Consider the following 10868-nt stretch of genomic DNA (forward strand, 5'->3'; position numbering starts at 1 on the left):
ATTGTAATGGGTGTGGCTAATAACCAGCCACACCCTTTTGCAAATACTGCAGTAAGCAATGGCCAGCAAGAGCAAGTGAGTTAAGAGGTGGTTCTCCTCCTCCTTTAGTTAATGAGACCATTGTATGCAGGGTAGCTTCTTTCAAGGAGGTACTGTCCAAAGAAGAAATAGACATTGAAGAATTAAGAAGACTTTGTTTCTATGGTAAGCAAGTACCAACATGTTGTAGGCATGCACCAATGTGTCTCTGCTTTAGGTTGTACTGATAAAGAAGGAATTAGAGCTACATGCTGGAAGGTAACATAGTAATGATGATGGTGATGATGATGATGATGATGATTCAGATATTGTTGGGGTATTTACCAGTTAAGAGAAAGTACTGGGAAGAGGAATTAAGAAGACAGAGGTAATCACTGTAGAGTGACTAATGATCATGTGACTATCATGTGACTGGTACAGGTCCTCGTATCACAGACTAATGAATGATGTAATCATCAATCCTTATAAGGAAGAGGATCAAACTGAAGCAGTTGATCATGTGAGATGAATGTTAATTAATTAATTATTTATTAATTTATTTATTAGCCTCTTAATCCGAATCCGGACAGTCAATGGCACAAATATTTTGAAGATAACGACATTTTATTACAAATAGACCACGACACGAGAAGACTCTATCCTGAAATATCATTCTTTCAATTGCCAACTATGTATCCAAGAAAAGCCTTTAATACCGGTATATTAATTAATGTATTAATAATATTAATTAATGTATTAATACATTAATACATTGTGTAGGCGTAGTGCTTGGTATTGAGGCTTTAAAAGAGCGTGTCAGTCACAGTTCTCTACCGTCACAGAAAGTAGAGTCCTCAAGGTATGGAGTGAGGAAGGTCAAAATAAAGAAGAATGAAGAGGAGCCGTTCAGCCCATTGAAGGAAGGGGAGGAGGGGCACTGGGAGGTGGGTGGAGTCTCTATTAATTCATTATCATACCTACTTGTAGGTCGTGGAAAGGATTTTATTTATTTATGCTAAAATGAACAAAGGGATTGGATACGTACAGGTATAATTAACTTAATTAATTAATGTTTATTTATTAATATTAATTGTTAGGGCATGAATGAAATAATTGGTCCAATTTATTACATATTTGCACAGCATCCGGACTCACTGTGGAAAGGTTTGTTTATTTTGTTGTTTATTTATTTATTTATTTAATGTATTATCAGAACATGCAGAAGCTGATACATTCTTTTGTTTTTCAAACCTGATGGTTGAAATTGGAGACAATTTCACTAAGAAGCTAGACAGGTCCAGGGCAGGGATTGGTCAGTAGAACATTATACTGATTATATATGCATTATTGGACATTAAAAGGTGGCTCCATGAACAGATTGATGACTTTATTAAAAGACAGAGATACAGAGATACACAAGAATCTAGTAATTAGTTGTTAGTATTATCGCTAATTTTAATATTCTCAGATTGATAAAGAGATAGATCCAGCATTCTTTGGTTTTCGTTGGATTACATTGCTCCTATCTCAAGAGTTCTTATTACCAGGTACTGCACTATCATGATCATCATCATTATTATTGTTGTTGTTGTCAGATGTTATTAGATTGTGGGATTCATTATTCTCAGATAGTGAAAGATTTGATTTTCTAATTTACGTTTGCACTGCCATGATAATGTATGAGCTCATTATTATTCATTGACTGTTGTCATGGTTATGTTTATTAGATGCATTAGGACAGATATACTTGCGGCTGATTTTTCAGTGACAATAAAGCTACTCCAGGTAATTAATTAAAGACTTGATTAATTGATTAATTAATTAACAGAACTACCCAATTGATGACATGCAGAGAATATTGCAAAAAGCTCAAGACATAAAACAATTCTATTCATTATCCAAACGCTAGCAGTCTTTATATCATTGGCTAATTTTTAGTAATTTTTGTGACAAAATGAATTGATAATGGAATGTTGAAATGATGAATCATGAAGGAGATGGTTCAAAGTATGAAAGAGATGGCAAGAGTTAGAAATGTAACATAATGACTTAAGAATCCTAAATTGTGCCAATGTCTCAAGGTATGGATCATTGAATATCCCTATAAAAGATTGCAATAATAATGATAATAATAATAAATGCATATACTTCAATTGATGAGACATTTTCTTCAGAATCCCCTCCAAACATGACCCCAAGGTAACACAAATGAAATATTGTGAGTGAAGTCATCAGTACATTAATGACAAAGACCCACGGAACACTCTAATGATGATACAGACAGATACTGATACTGCAGGTGTATAGGCAGTTACATGTACTCACTGATTTGTGTTTATGAGAACAGTTATGACTGCAAGGTCTGTCCTTTACACATGCATCAAGTAACTTGCTTAGTTTATATCTAAACTCTACAATTCAATAAGTCAATGGAGCCAGTTAATATAATGAACTAGTACTGACTGTTTTCAGTATAAGCATATAAAGCTATTGATAGTAACACAGCTGCTAGCTGGAAATTAAGACCCTAATACAATGGAAATACAATATGATATACAAATTTACATGTATTTATGTTGTGTAGAAAGTTTGAGTGGATTCCGATCAAGTTTGGATTTTTTATGATTTTTAAAAGTTGCTCCAAAATCAGACAAAAGACCCTGTACTGTTGGAGTACAGGGTCTTGGGTCAAATTTGCCAAAATTTAAAAGAGAAAAGTTGTTATTTTGCTAATTTTCCATACAATAGTAATATTTACAATACAACTAACATGTAACATTGCACTTGTGAGAAATGTAAAGAAGAATGCTCCTCCATAGTTCAACCGAATGAGAACTGGTTTGAATACATCTACAGATACACACACACACACACACACACACACACACACACACACACACACACACACACACACACACACACACACACACACACACACACACACACACACACACACACACACACACACACACACACACACACAAGCTGTTATTGTAAGAATAGTATGAGAACTAACGTACAGTTCTTAAGGAATACATGCATAGGAATGTTCCATGAGTTAACGAGAGAGCCCAGTGAGCGAGGGACCTCCACATCCAGTGGATATGTTACTCTAAACTTTGACCAAGTGATGGTTCCAGCTGGCTCTATTTTATATCCAATACCCGAGAGAATAGCTGTAGCCTCTGACAGAAAGGAAATGAAATAATGACTATATCTGAAAGAAGCAGCTGCAGAATATGCTGCAAACCACCTGATAAAGATAATAATAATAATTTTAAATAGTTATGGATACTTGTTCCAAAATGGTTCCTCAAACAGGAAAGGAAACAGACACATTGAGAGTGAGAGTGTGAGCAGTGACATTGACAAAGATCTGACAGCACAAAAGATCCAACCCAAAGACTAGAAATAACAATAACTAATAAAGCAGGGCCGGGAGTACCGTAGACTAACCAGTGGAGTCCCATTAGTATACTGAAGGTGATCATTGAATGTAACAAATGGTCCAAAGACAGTTGTAGCAGGAAATACTGCATAAGACACATAACTAATGACTGAAGGAACTCCTCCTCCTCCTCCCCTATGATCCCTCCCTGCAGTGTTAATGTTGGTATCAATATCATAGGCCAACGATACCAGTTTCATTGACATTACAAGAAATGATCCTATTCAATGTGAACACAACACGTACCCATTATAAAGGTAATGGGAGGCGGTTACCTCTCACTTTGTGCCATTCAGCTGAACTGACAATTAATAACTCACTAAATAATAATAATAATAACTATTATTATTTCATTAATAATCAAACTTACCACATTATAATGAATACCATACAAACTCCACCCACCAGAATACCTCTCTTACCGACGGACCCCACAGTGACCAGTAGATACACCAGTATCAATAATATCAAGAAATACCCTGTACTGTATCCATAGTACCACCACAGGGTCCATAACCCAAGGACTGTAGCTATGGCATCATAATAGCTATGGCGAGCTGGTACCAGACTAACAATACACCTGATGAGCATCGAAGAGACCAGTACAGGGTACGTGGTATAGAGTCCCTGTAGAATGACCTCAGGGATACAGCTAACACATATCCACTTCAGTGGAACTGAAAGAGCAGGAGCAGCAGCAGTAGCCATATTGGCTGGTGGGAGGGGCCAAGATATAACCACTCCCTCATTAAGGGAGTGGCCTCACTGACAGTGTACGTGTCATTTCAGACTACGTGTACCATTCAGTCTTTGTCATCATTCAGTGTTAGTTATACTGAGTAGTTTCTGTTCAATGGAGGCTGGTACAGAGAATGGTGGGACTCTACTGCCTGGAAATGATGAAGAGTTGGATGGATTACTTTCTTATCTGCTGGGGGATGAGACTCTGTTTTATGGTTTGAATGATCTGGCCTCACCTCTTCCTCTCCATTGGGACTCTATGGACCTACCCACAACTGACAACACTCAGACTCAAGAATTGGAATGGAATCAAACTACTCAAGAATTGGAACGGAATGAAACTACTGAAGAATTGGAACGGAATGAAGTTATATCTAATGTACTTCATGACCATTCGTACTGTAAGAAGGAAGGGACAGGTCAAGGGGCGGAGTCACCAGCGGACCTACTGATGAAGGCTGATAATGAGGAGAGTAGTTCTGATGGAGGTAATGGATGAATTAATCAATAGTTAATTAATAATGGTTGCCTAGGTTACGACACAATGTCTTCGTCTCCTGGCAGTAAGTTGAGTCCTCATGCAAGTCCTAGCAATAAGGAGGAGACTCCATTCAGTATTGATCCTGTTAAACTCATTGATGAGAGAATTAAAGTAACCACACCCCCTGACCATGCCTCTTGACCCACACCCTTTCTTCCTTGCAGTATTTCATGAGTAAACACGATGAGGTCAATTTAACTGAAGAAGAGAAACAAACTTTAACATCTGAAGGATTACCCATACCAACTACACTACCTCTGACCAAAGTATGGAACCCATTAATCCATTAATTAACTATTCAATTTAGACTGAAGAGAAAGCTCTAAAGACTGTGAGGAGGAAGATTAGGAATAAAGTAATAAATTATTATTAATGAGTTAAACATTAATTAATTAATGTTAAAGGTTGCTGCCCAAGAGAGCAGAAACAAGAGAAAGAAATACATGGAAACGTTAGAAGAAAGGTATTATTAGTATACTATTAGTATATCTACTGTATACTATTAGTATATCTACTGTGTATTATTGGTGTATCTGTCCTTAGGCTCAAGTCTTGTAGCAGTGATAACAAGAGGTTGTTGAAGAAGGTTAGTTCACTGGAAACTGAGAACAAGAGCCTCAGACAGCAACTGGTACAGCTACAAGCACTTGTTACCAGGGCAACCAACCAAAGAGAACTGAGAGGACAATTTGGCAGCTGTTTACTGGTAACATAATAATAATAACAATAATAATAATAATAATAATAATAATAATTGTTATTATTATTATTATTATTGTTAGGTTATAGTGCTTTGTTTTGGTATATTATTTGCTAACCTATTGCCTTATACTAAAGTATCATTGTCTTCAGATATCAGCACCACTGCTGCTACTGGTAAGTACTACTAATAACTGATTGATGATTATTAATTATTATTAACTAGTTCGTTCAAGATCATTATTATCTGTTGAGTCAGCACAATATTCTTGGGCCCATTGCTTTCTATTATTCTGTAAACACTTGTTGCCACGGCAACTGCCTCCGCCTGTAAAGAGTGCTACAGTTTCCAAGGCTAACAGTAATTATTTATTTAACACAAACAGCACTTCATCATAAATATTGGATAATTCAGAACTAATATAATTTATATAAAAATTTAAACACTTATCGTTGTAATAATAAATTTAATAGTCAAACAGTTTTATTAAAGATATCTTATTGGTCAGTAATGTATTCATTTTGTCCAGTAGATCCTTATCCCTCATTGTCTCCCAATGAAAGCCACACCCACTTCTAAGCCCAGGTTCCTGTGCCTCTATTAATAAAGTGAATCCAATTCCGTCCCCACTCGACACTAAATGTTCAATTGAATAAACACCAGCTGTTACATACGGGCCAGTACAACCAGTGGACTATAGCGAGAGAGAGTGTTACTAATATGTGTCCTCTTGTCTCTGCTTACCTTCATTAATCTTTCAATGTCATGTCTCACTGAAGGAGAGCTCAAGGGGCTGGAAGGTAGTTTAGTGCTACCAGTAGCAACATCTCTTAGCAACACATTAACTTCTCCACTATACATAATTAATGGTATACAGGATTTCATGAACATGATTGTACTGCACTTACTTGTTTCTGTGTAATACAACAGCTCTCATTGTGGTCATCTCATTTGATGCAGGTATTGCTAAATGGGAGTACTTCAGGCCTGCCTCAGTATACCATGACTCCGCTAGTTTTATGACATTCATGCAATCCATTGACCTCAAATCAATGGAGTCCAATCCATCTATTGGTATCCATTGTCCCTGTATTGACTCCTTGTCTTCTTCTTGAGGAGTCTTTAGTTTACCACCTGTGATACGTCCTACGTAGGTCCGGCCATAAGTGGGTGTGTTTGATTCATTAATACTAACCGGCAAAAGTAAACCTGATCCATTGGAAGGAATTTGTTTCAATTCCAATAATTGAAACTGGTTCAAAGTCATAGCCAGACTCTTCCTTGACTTCCCTCCTAACTGCCTCCTATCAATAGAAGATGAATGGTCCACCTCCACAATGACTAGTAATGACTGACTCACCTCCAGTGATTCATTCTGTTCCACTCTACCAGCTGGCAGGTACCACTTTCCTCTACAGGACCTCTTAGCTTCTTGTATTAATAATACTTTACCATCCGCTACCAGCAGTCCAGCCACAATGTAGCAAGTATTGTATCCGAGTCTAACAGCTGGAGAGGGTTAGTGCAATGGCTGAGGACTTGATATGTTCTTACTCTTTCCTCCTTTCCTTGGGTCATCATTCACTATCAATGGGGAAGGTTTGTAGTCTATAATCTCCTTTATTTCATCCATTCCTATTCCTATAGCCTACAGGTCTCTCGGGTCTATCTGTGGATCAGGTGATTTAGTATGTCTTTTGCTGACTGCAGAGTGCAGACTCAGCTGGTAGGTGTGGTTAATGATGATTGCTCGTCCCACCACCCACACACTGGCCCTTTGGCATTTCCTTTAGAAAACAAGATGCCAGGTAGAAGGAGACGTAAGTGTTGTTATTATTGTCCCTTCCCCTTAGATTGGTCTTTATTCTGTAGAGACAGACAGTGTAGGTGGTAAGGTGGAGGCTGGTTGTGCTAAATGTTGTTCTTATTGTCGTTTCTCTCCTCTCGGCTCTGCTGTTTGTTACAGTAATTAACTCCTCCTCCTACTTATTATTAATGAAGTTCATTTTAGGTGCTATTATCATAACAGTAGCCACACTGATACTCTATTTAGCTGGGGCTGGACTATGTTAGTGTTACTGTTGACATGTTCTTTACTTTTCATGTTCGTTTGTTTCTTTTAGCTTCTGCTGCTGAGCCAGAGAAAGGTCAACCCGATGGTTTTTGCAGTGAGGATACTAGTTTAAAAATATCTTATGACAATTACTTGAAAGTAAGTCATGATCAAGTATCACCTGTACCTATACTGAGCTCCTCTCCTACGATCAGTACACTGGTGTCATTGTCCTGCTCCTGGTAATTGCCGTCATTATGAGTTGCTGTGTCTGCTGTGGGTGCTTCTGTGAGCTACCAAAGGCCGTTAAGATAGCAGCTGGTATAACAATCATCCCTGTTGCTGTGTTAATGCTGCTCTATGGAGGCTGGTTGGTTATTGGTACTGTATTGTTTCATGACATGAGCAGTGACTTGAGCAGCAAGAAGGTGTGTCGGAATGTCATTGTATATGTGATCCTCCTGTACATTTACCTGTTCCTATTGATTGGGTTTGGAACCATTGTCTTCATTTGGAAGTGCTACAATGTAAGTACCAGCAAGAAGACTGCTGCTTTCACTAAGACCACAAAATCACGAGTACCCGAGGGAGCAGGAGGAGGAGGAGGGCTGGTTGGTAAAGTGGGTGGAGCTAAAATGGCAATGGCTGTCCTTTAGGACAGTACATGTGATGTTTTTAACTTTCAGTTAATATTATTATTATTGTGACACACACACACACTCTCAGTGTTATTGCTATTGACTGAACATTGCAGTTGTAGAGTAGTTCATTTTAGTTATCAAAGGAAACTATTAATAATCAACAAAAGCAGCAAAATGGCTAACAGTCAGTTTTAGTAGTACCAGCAGGTCAATATTTCAAGGCGTTGTTAAACAACACCTCATACATCTCCTGCTGTCCAGAAGTTGGTGTAGGGAATCCATTGGCTTTGATGTATTCCTGTAGTTTATCATGTCATTAACTATTTGTAATAATAATAGCATTTACCTCCAACTGCTCAAGACTTGCTTTACCATTTTCAATACTTGATCCTATTCCACTATCATAACTGGAATATCGATCCTGCATATCCAGACATTAATAATAGATGATGATCATTAGTTATACCTTGACACATTTCTCCATCACACCTTGATTAAACAACTCCACAGCACACATCAAACCACGAGCAAAACTATCCATAGCACCTAACAATTAATAAATAACATTAATTAATTAATAACAGTTTACTAACCAATATGAGCTATAAATAGATCTTGAAGATCAATCGATTCTCTACGAACTTTACAATCAAAATTAAGACCCCCTGGGGCCAGTCCGCCCTGCTCAATAATAGCCTAAACAAGAAGATTATTAAAAATTGTTACTAATTCCAATACCTTCATTATTAAAGTAGTGTTCTTAATTTCCATTGGGAACTGATCAGTGTCCCATCCCAGATCAGGCGATCCTGTATTGGAGTCAATGGAGCCAAGCATACCAAACCTGTATGGGATACATTATTATTCATTTCATTTCATTTTATTCTTTTTTACTTTGAAGCTACCACTACATCGTGTTCATGACCATGTCCTGCTAGTGTAGTATGATTGGGCTCAATGTTTAACTAATAAATAATAATCAATAATAATGACTTCGTATACTCAATACCTTGAAATCTGTATCAAGGCCATACGTCTTTAAGAAAGAGATGACAGTTTGTGCATCTGTAAAGGACAGATATACATGTAAATCTCTTTATCAGGGTGACTCTAACACCAGTGGTGCATGTATCGAGGACCATACCGTAGTCATATTGATGTTTAGTTGGCTCTTTTGGTTTTGGCTCAATAAGCAATTGGCCAGTGAATCCTATCTTCTTCTTGTAAGCTGTCAGTGAATAAGTAATAATAATAATAATAATAATATCAATACCTTACCGACAACCATTTTGAAAAATGCTCCCATGTGATCCAGCTCCCTCCTGACATCAGTATTAAGTAAGGTCTGATACCCCTCACGCCCACCCCAAAATACTAATTATAATATTCACAATTATTATAATAAAATATTAACTCACCAAATCCCTCGGCTCCTAGTTTCTTGGCTACTTCTAATCCTTTCTTCACTTGAGCTCCTGCCATTGCAAATACGTGTGCGTCAGGACTGGTGCTCGCTCCATTGGAGTACATTGGGTGAGCAAAGAGGTTACACGTTGCCCATAAAAGTTTAACTCCAGTTTTATTCTGCAGCTCAAGGGCTAAGTCGGTCATCTCATCAAGGTTCTTATTAGTTTGTTCAAGAGTGTCCCCCATTGGAGCAATATCCCTACCAATTATGAACATTAATTACAACAAAGTGTTATATACCTGTCATGGAATGTCCAATACTTCAAACCCATTTTAGTAAAGAACTCAAAACCAGCTCTCAATCTTCTCTTGGCATTTTCAATAGTATCAGTTCCATCATCCCACGGTCTATTGATAGTGGGAAACCCGAATGGGTCTGCCCCTATTAATTAATAATTAAATATTTTAGTAATAAGCATTTATGTACCGGTTCCCCTAAAGCTGTGCCAAAAGCAAGCTGAGAAACGCAACCAGTCGGCCATAGACCTTCCCATAACAACCTAATGAAGACTTTAGAGTACAGTTTTAATAATAGCATCTGGTAGTACTTGAGTTGGATTGTAATGACGAAAGCAAAGAACATTATCAGGGCTAGCATCAGGAGAGTATGGTATCACGGGTATACCTAGAGTTACACATTACAACCCGCCAATTAATTCAGTATAATCTGACCTGGAAAAAATTCATCTGAATCTTTCCACTCCATGCCATTTTCAGTCCTGCTTCTCTTTGTAGAAGGAGCAAAAGAAGACATCGTACAATATATCCACCCCTTAAACAGTGCAGCAAGCATGCAACTACCAGCCACACCTCCATGTGGTTTCCGTATACCTCAGGATATTATGGATTTGGGATATAGTCTAACCAACCACTGAATGCAGTGCTCTTCACATCTATTCCATATTGTATCCGGCTAAGTGGACAATAATTGAAGAGGAGAGGATAAAACTTTATAGAAATTTCTATCCTGATGACCACCATTTGTTCATGAATATCATTATTGCTTTGATGTGTTACCTTGTTATACAAGTACATTCATAGCATAACACATAATACCTTATTTTTACAATGTAAATATGCCTACATTTGCTTTACTGAGCACATTGCTACCACCATATATACCATTACCATCGCCTACATTAACTTACCACCTGAGATATCCTAAATATAACACCGTATATGACCATAATAATGTTTCTTAATACTTAATACCATATACCATTATGGTAACTACCTCCTACCATTACTACCTGTGACCC

General features: G+C 37.6%; 6 protein-coding genes across 7 annotated transcripts; 3 read left to right on the top strand and 3 right to left on the bottom strand.

Moving 5' to 3' along the window:
* Positions 1-18: 18 nt before the first annotated feature.
* On the top strand, positions 19-1989 carry LOC100632120 (TBC1 domain family member 13-like). The gene is made up of 15 exons (XM_003387029.3): positions 19-75; positions 131-204; positions 257-297; positions 345-406; positions 460-538; positions 586-736; positions 799-962; positions 1006-1065; positions 1116-1182; positions 1232-1330; positions 1380-1444; positions 1487-1565; positions 1614-1695; positions 1746-1803; positions 1847-1989. Exons 1-15 carry the CDS (start codon positions 59-61, stop codon positions 1925-1927), a joined length of 1179 nt encoding a protein of 392 aa, XP_003387077.1. The 5' UTR covers positions 19-58; the 3' UTR covers positions 1928-1989.
* On the bottom strand, positions 1960-4206 carry LOC100642144 (protein-serine O-palmitoleoyltransferase porcupine-like). 2 transcript variants are annotated; one of them, XM_003387023.3, is made up of 10 exons: positions 3837-4203; positions 3742-3785; positions 3475-3686; positions 3314-3423; positions 3039-3271; positions 2789-2868; positions 2482-2545; positions 2344-2429; positions 2167-2283; positions 1960-2119 (listed from the first exon to the last, which is right to left on the bottom strand). In XM_003387023.3, the coding sequence occupies exons 1-10, from the start codon at positions 4172-4174 to the stop codon at positions 2021-2023; spliced, it is 1383 nt and encodes a 460-aa protein (XP_003387071.1). In that variant the 5' UTR covers positions 4175-4203; the 3' UTR covers positions 1960-2020. The 2 variants fall into 2 exon arrangements, with proteins under 2 accessions (XP_003387071.1, XP_019852943.1); XM_019997384.1 differs by lacking the exon at positions 1960-2119 and having other exon boundaries at positions 2173-2305; positions 3837-4206.
* Positions 4207-4229: 23 nt separating this feature from the next.
* Positions 4230-5959, top strand: LOC100632246 (cyclic AMP-responsive element-binding protein 3-like protein 2). The gene is made up of 8 exons (XM_003387030.2): positions 4230-4695; positions 4741-4859; positions 4913-5014; positions 5056-5103; positions 5153-5211; positions 5292-5454; positions 5531-5624; positions 5674-5959. The coding sequence occupies exons 1-8, from the start codon at positions 4320-4322 to the stop codon at positions 5844-5846; spliced, it is 1134 nt and encodes a 377-aa protein (XP_003387078.1). The 5' UTR covers positions 4230-4319; the 3' UTR covers positions 5847-5959.
* LOC100631490 (8-oxo-dGDP phosphatase NUDT18-like) lies at positions 5837-7101 on the bottom strand. Its single transcript, XM_011406017.2, has 6 exons — positions 7003-7101; positions 6809-6957; positions 6644-6752; positions 6357-6594; positions 6193-6301; positions 5837-6142 (listed from the first exon to the last, which is right to left on the bottom strand). Exons 1-6 carry the CDS (start codon positions 7079-7081, stop codon positions 5915-5917), a joined length of 912 nt encoding a protein of 303 aa, XP_011404319.2. The 5' UTR covers positions 7082-7101; the 3' UTR covers positions 5837-5914.
* A 30-nt stretch (positions 7102-7131) lies between these two features.
* LOC100632496 (uncharacterized) lies at positions 7132-8296 on the top strand. Its single transcript, XM_003387032.3, has 5 exons — positions 7132-7268; positions 7321-7413; positions 7460-7516; positions 7572-7660; positions 7717-8296. Exons 1-5 carry the CDS (start codon positions 7139-7141, stop codon positions 8155-8157), a joined length of 810 nt encoding a protein of 269 aa, XP_003387080.2. The 5' UTR covers positions 7132-7138; the 3' UTR covers positions 8158-8296.
* On the bottom strand, positions 8261-10599 carry LOC100632370 (xylose isomerase-like). Its single transcript, XM_003387031.3, has 14 exons — positions 10282-10599; positions 10158-10234; positions 10037-10109; positions 9850-9991; positions 9561-9808; positions 9421-9516; positions 9287-9370; positions 9152-9207; positions 9037-9107; positions 8881-8986; positions 8736-8838; positions 8609-8688; positions 8489-8563; positions 8261-8440 (listed from the first exon to the last, which is right to left on the bottom strand). The coding sequence occupies exons 1-14, from the start codon at positions 10400-10402 to the stop codon at positions 8351-8353; spliced, it is 1422 nt and encodes a 473-aa protein (XP_003387079.2). The 5' UTR covers positions 10403-10599; the 3' UTR covers positions 8261-8350.
* Positions 10600-10868: the final 269 nt, after the last annotated feature.

This window comes from Amphimedon queenslandica, unplaced genomic scaffold (genome assembly GCF_000090795.2).
Source record: "Amphimedon queenslandica unplaced genomic scaffold, v1.1 AMPQUscaffold_13374, whole genome shotgun sequence".
Classification (NCBI taxonomy): Eukaryota; Metazoa; Porifera; class Demospongiae; order Haplosclerida; family Niphatidae; genus Amphimedon; species Amphimedon queenslandica.

Coding starts and splice junctions, on each gene's coding strand:
- LOC100632120 (XM_003387029.3), top strand. Junction 205..256: donor AAGAAGACTTTGTTTCTATG/GTAAGCAAGTAC, acceptor TCTCTGCTTTAG/GTTGTACTGATAAAGAAGGA. Junction 1,696..1,745: donor GTTTGCACTGCCATGATAAT/GTATGAGCTCAT, acceptor TATGTTTATTAG/ATGCATTAGGACAGATATAC.
- LOC100642144 (XM_003387023.3), bottom strand. CDS start 4,174: ATGGCTACTGCTGCTGCTCCTGCTCTTTCAGTTCCACTGAAGTGGATA. Junction 2,430..2,481: donor ATATGCTTATACTGAAAACA/GTCAGTACTAGT, acceptor ATTGAATTGTAG/AGTTTAGATATAAACTAAGC. Junction 2,120..2,166: donor AAAATGTCTCATCAATTGAA/GTATATGCATTT, acceptor AATCTTTTATAG/GGATATTCAATGATCCATAC.
- LOC100632246 (XM_003387030.2), top strand. CDS start 4,320: ATGGAGGCTGGTACAGAGAATGGTGGGACTCTACTGCCTGGAAATGAT. Junction 4,860..4,912: donor TCATTGATGAGAGAATTAAA/GTAACCACACCC, acceptor TCTTCCTTGCAG/TATTTCATGAGTAAACACGA. Junction 5,625..5,673: donor CAGCACCACTGCTGCTACTG/GTAAGTACTACT, acceptor ATTATTAACTAG/TTCGTTCAAGATCATTATTA.
- LOC100631490 (XM_011406017.2), bottom strand. CDS start 7,081: ATGGATGAAATAAAGGAGATTATAGACTACAAACCTTCCCCATTGATA. Junction 6,958..7,002: donor CCCAAGGAAAGGAGGAAAGA/GTAAGAACATAT, acceptor AACCCTCTCCAG/CTGTTAGACTCGGATACAAT. Junction 6,143..6,192: donor ACATTGAAAGATTAATGAAG/GTAAGCAGAGAC, acceptor CTCTCGCTATAG/TCCACTGGTTGTACTGGCCC.
- LOC100632496 (XM_003387032.3), top strand. CDS start 7,139: ATGTCTTTTGCTGACTGCAGAGTGCAGACTCAGCTGGTAGGTGTGGTT. Junction 7,269..7,320: donor GATGCCAGGTAGAAGGAGAC/GTAAGTGTTGTT, acceptor TTTATTCTGTAG/AGACAGACAGTGTAGGTGGT. Junction 7,661..7,716: donor CTTATGACAATTACTTGAAA/GTAAGTCATGAT, acceptor TCCTACGATCAG/TACACTGGTGTCATTGTCCT.
- LOC100632370 (XM_003387031.3), bottom strand. CDS start 10,402: ATGCTTGCTGCACTGTTTAAGGGGTGGATATATTGTACGATGTCTTCT. Junction 9,208..9,286: donor TAAACATCAATATGACTACG/GTATGGTCCTCG, acceptor TGTCCTTTACAG/ATGCACAAACTGTCATCTCT. Junction 9,108..9,151: donor GCCTTGATACAGATTTCAAG/GTATTGAGTATA, acceptor ATTATTTATTAG/TTAAACATTGAGCCCAATCA.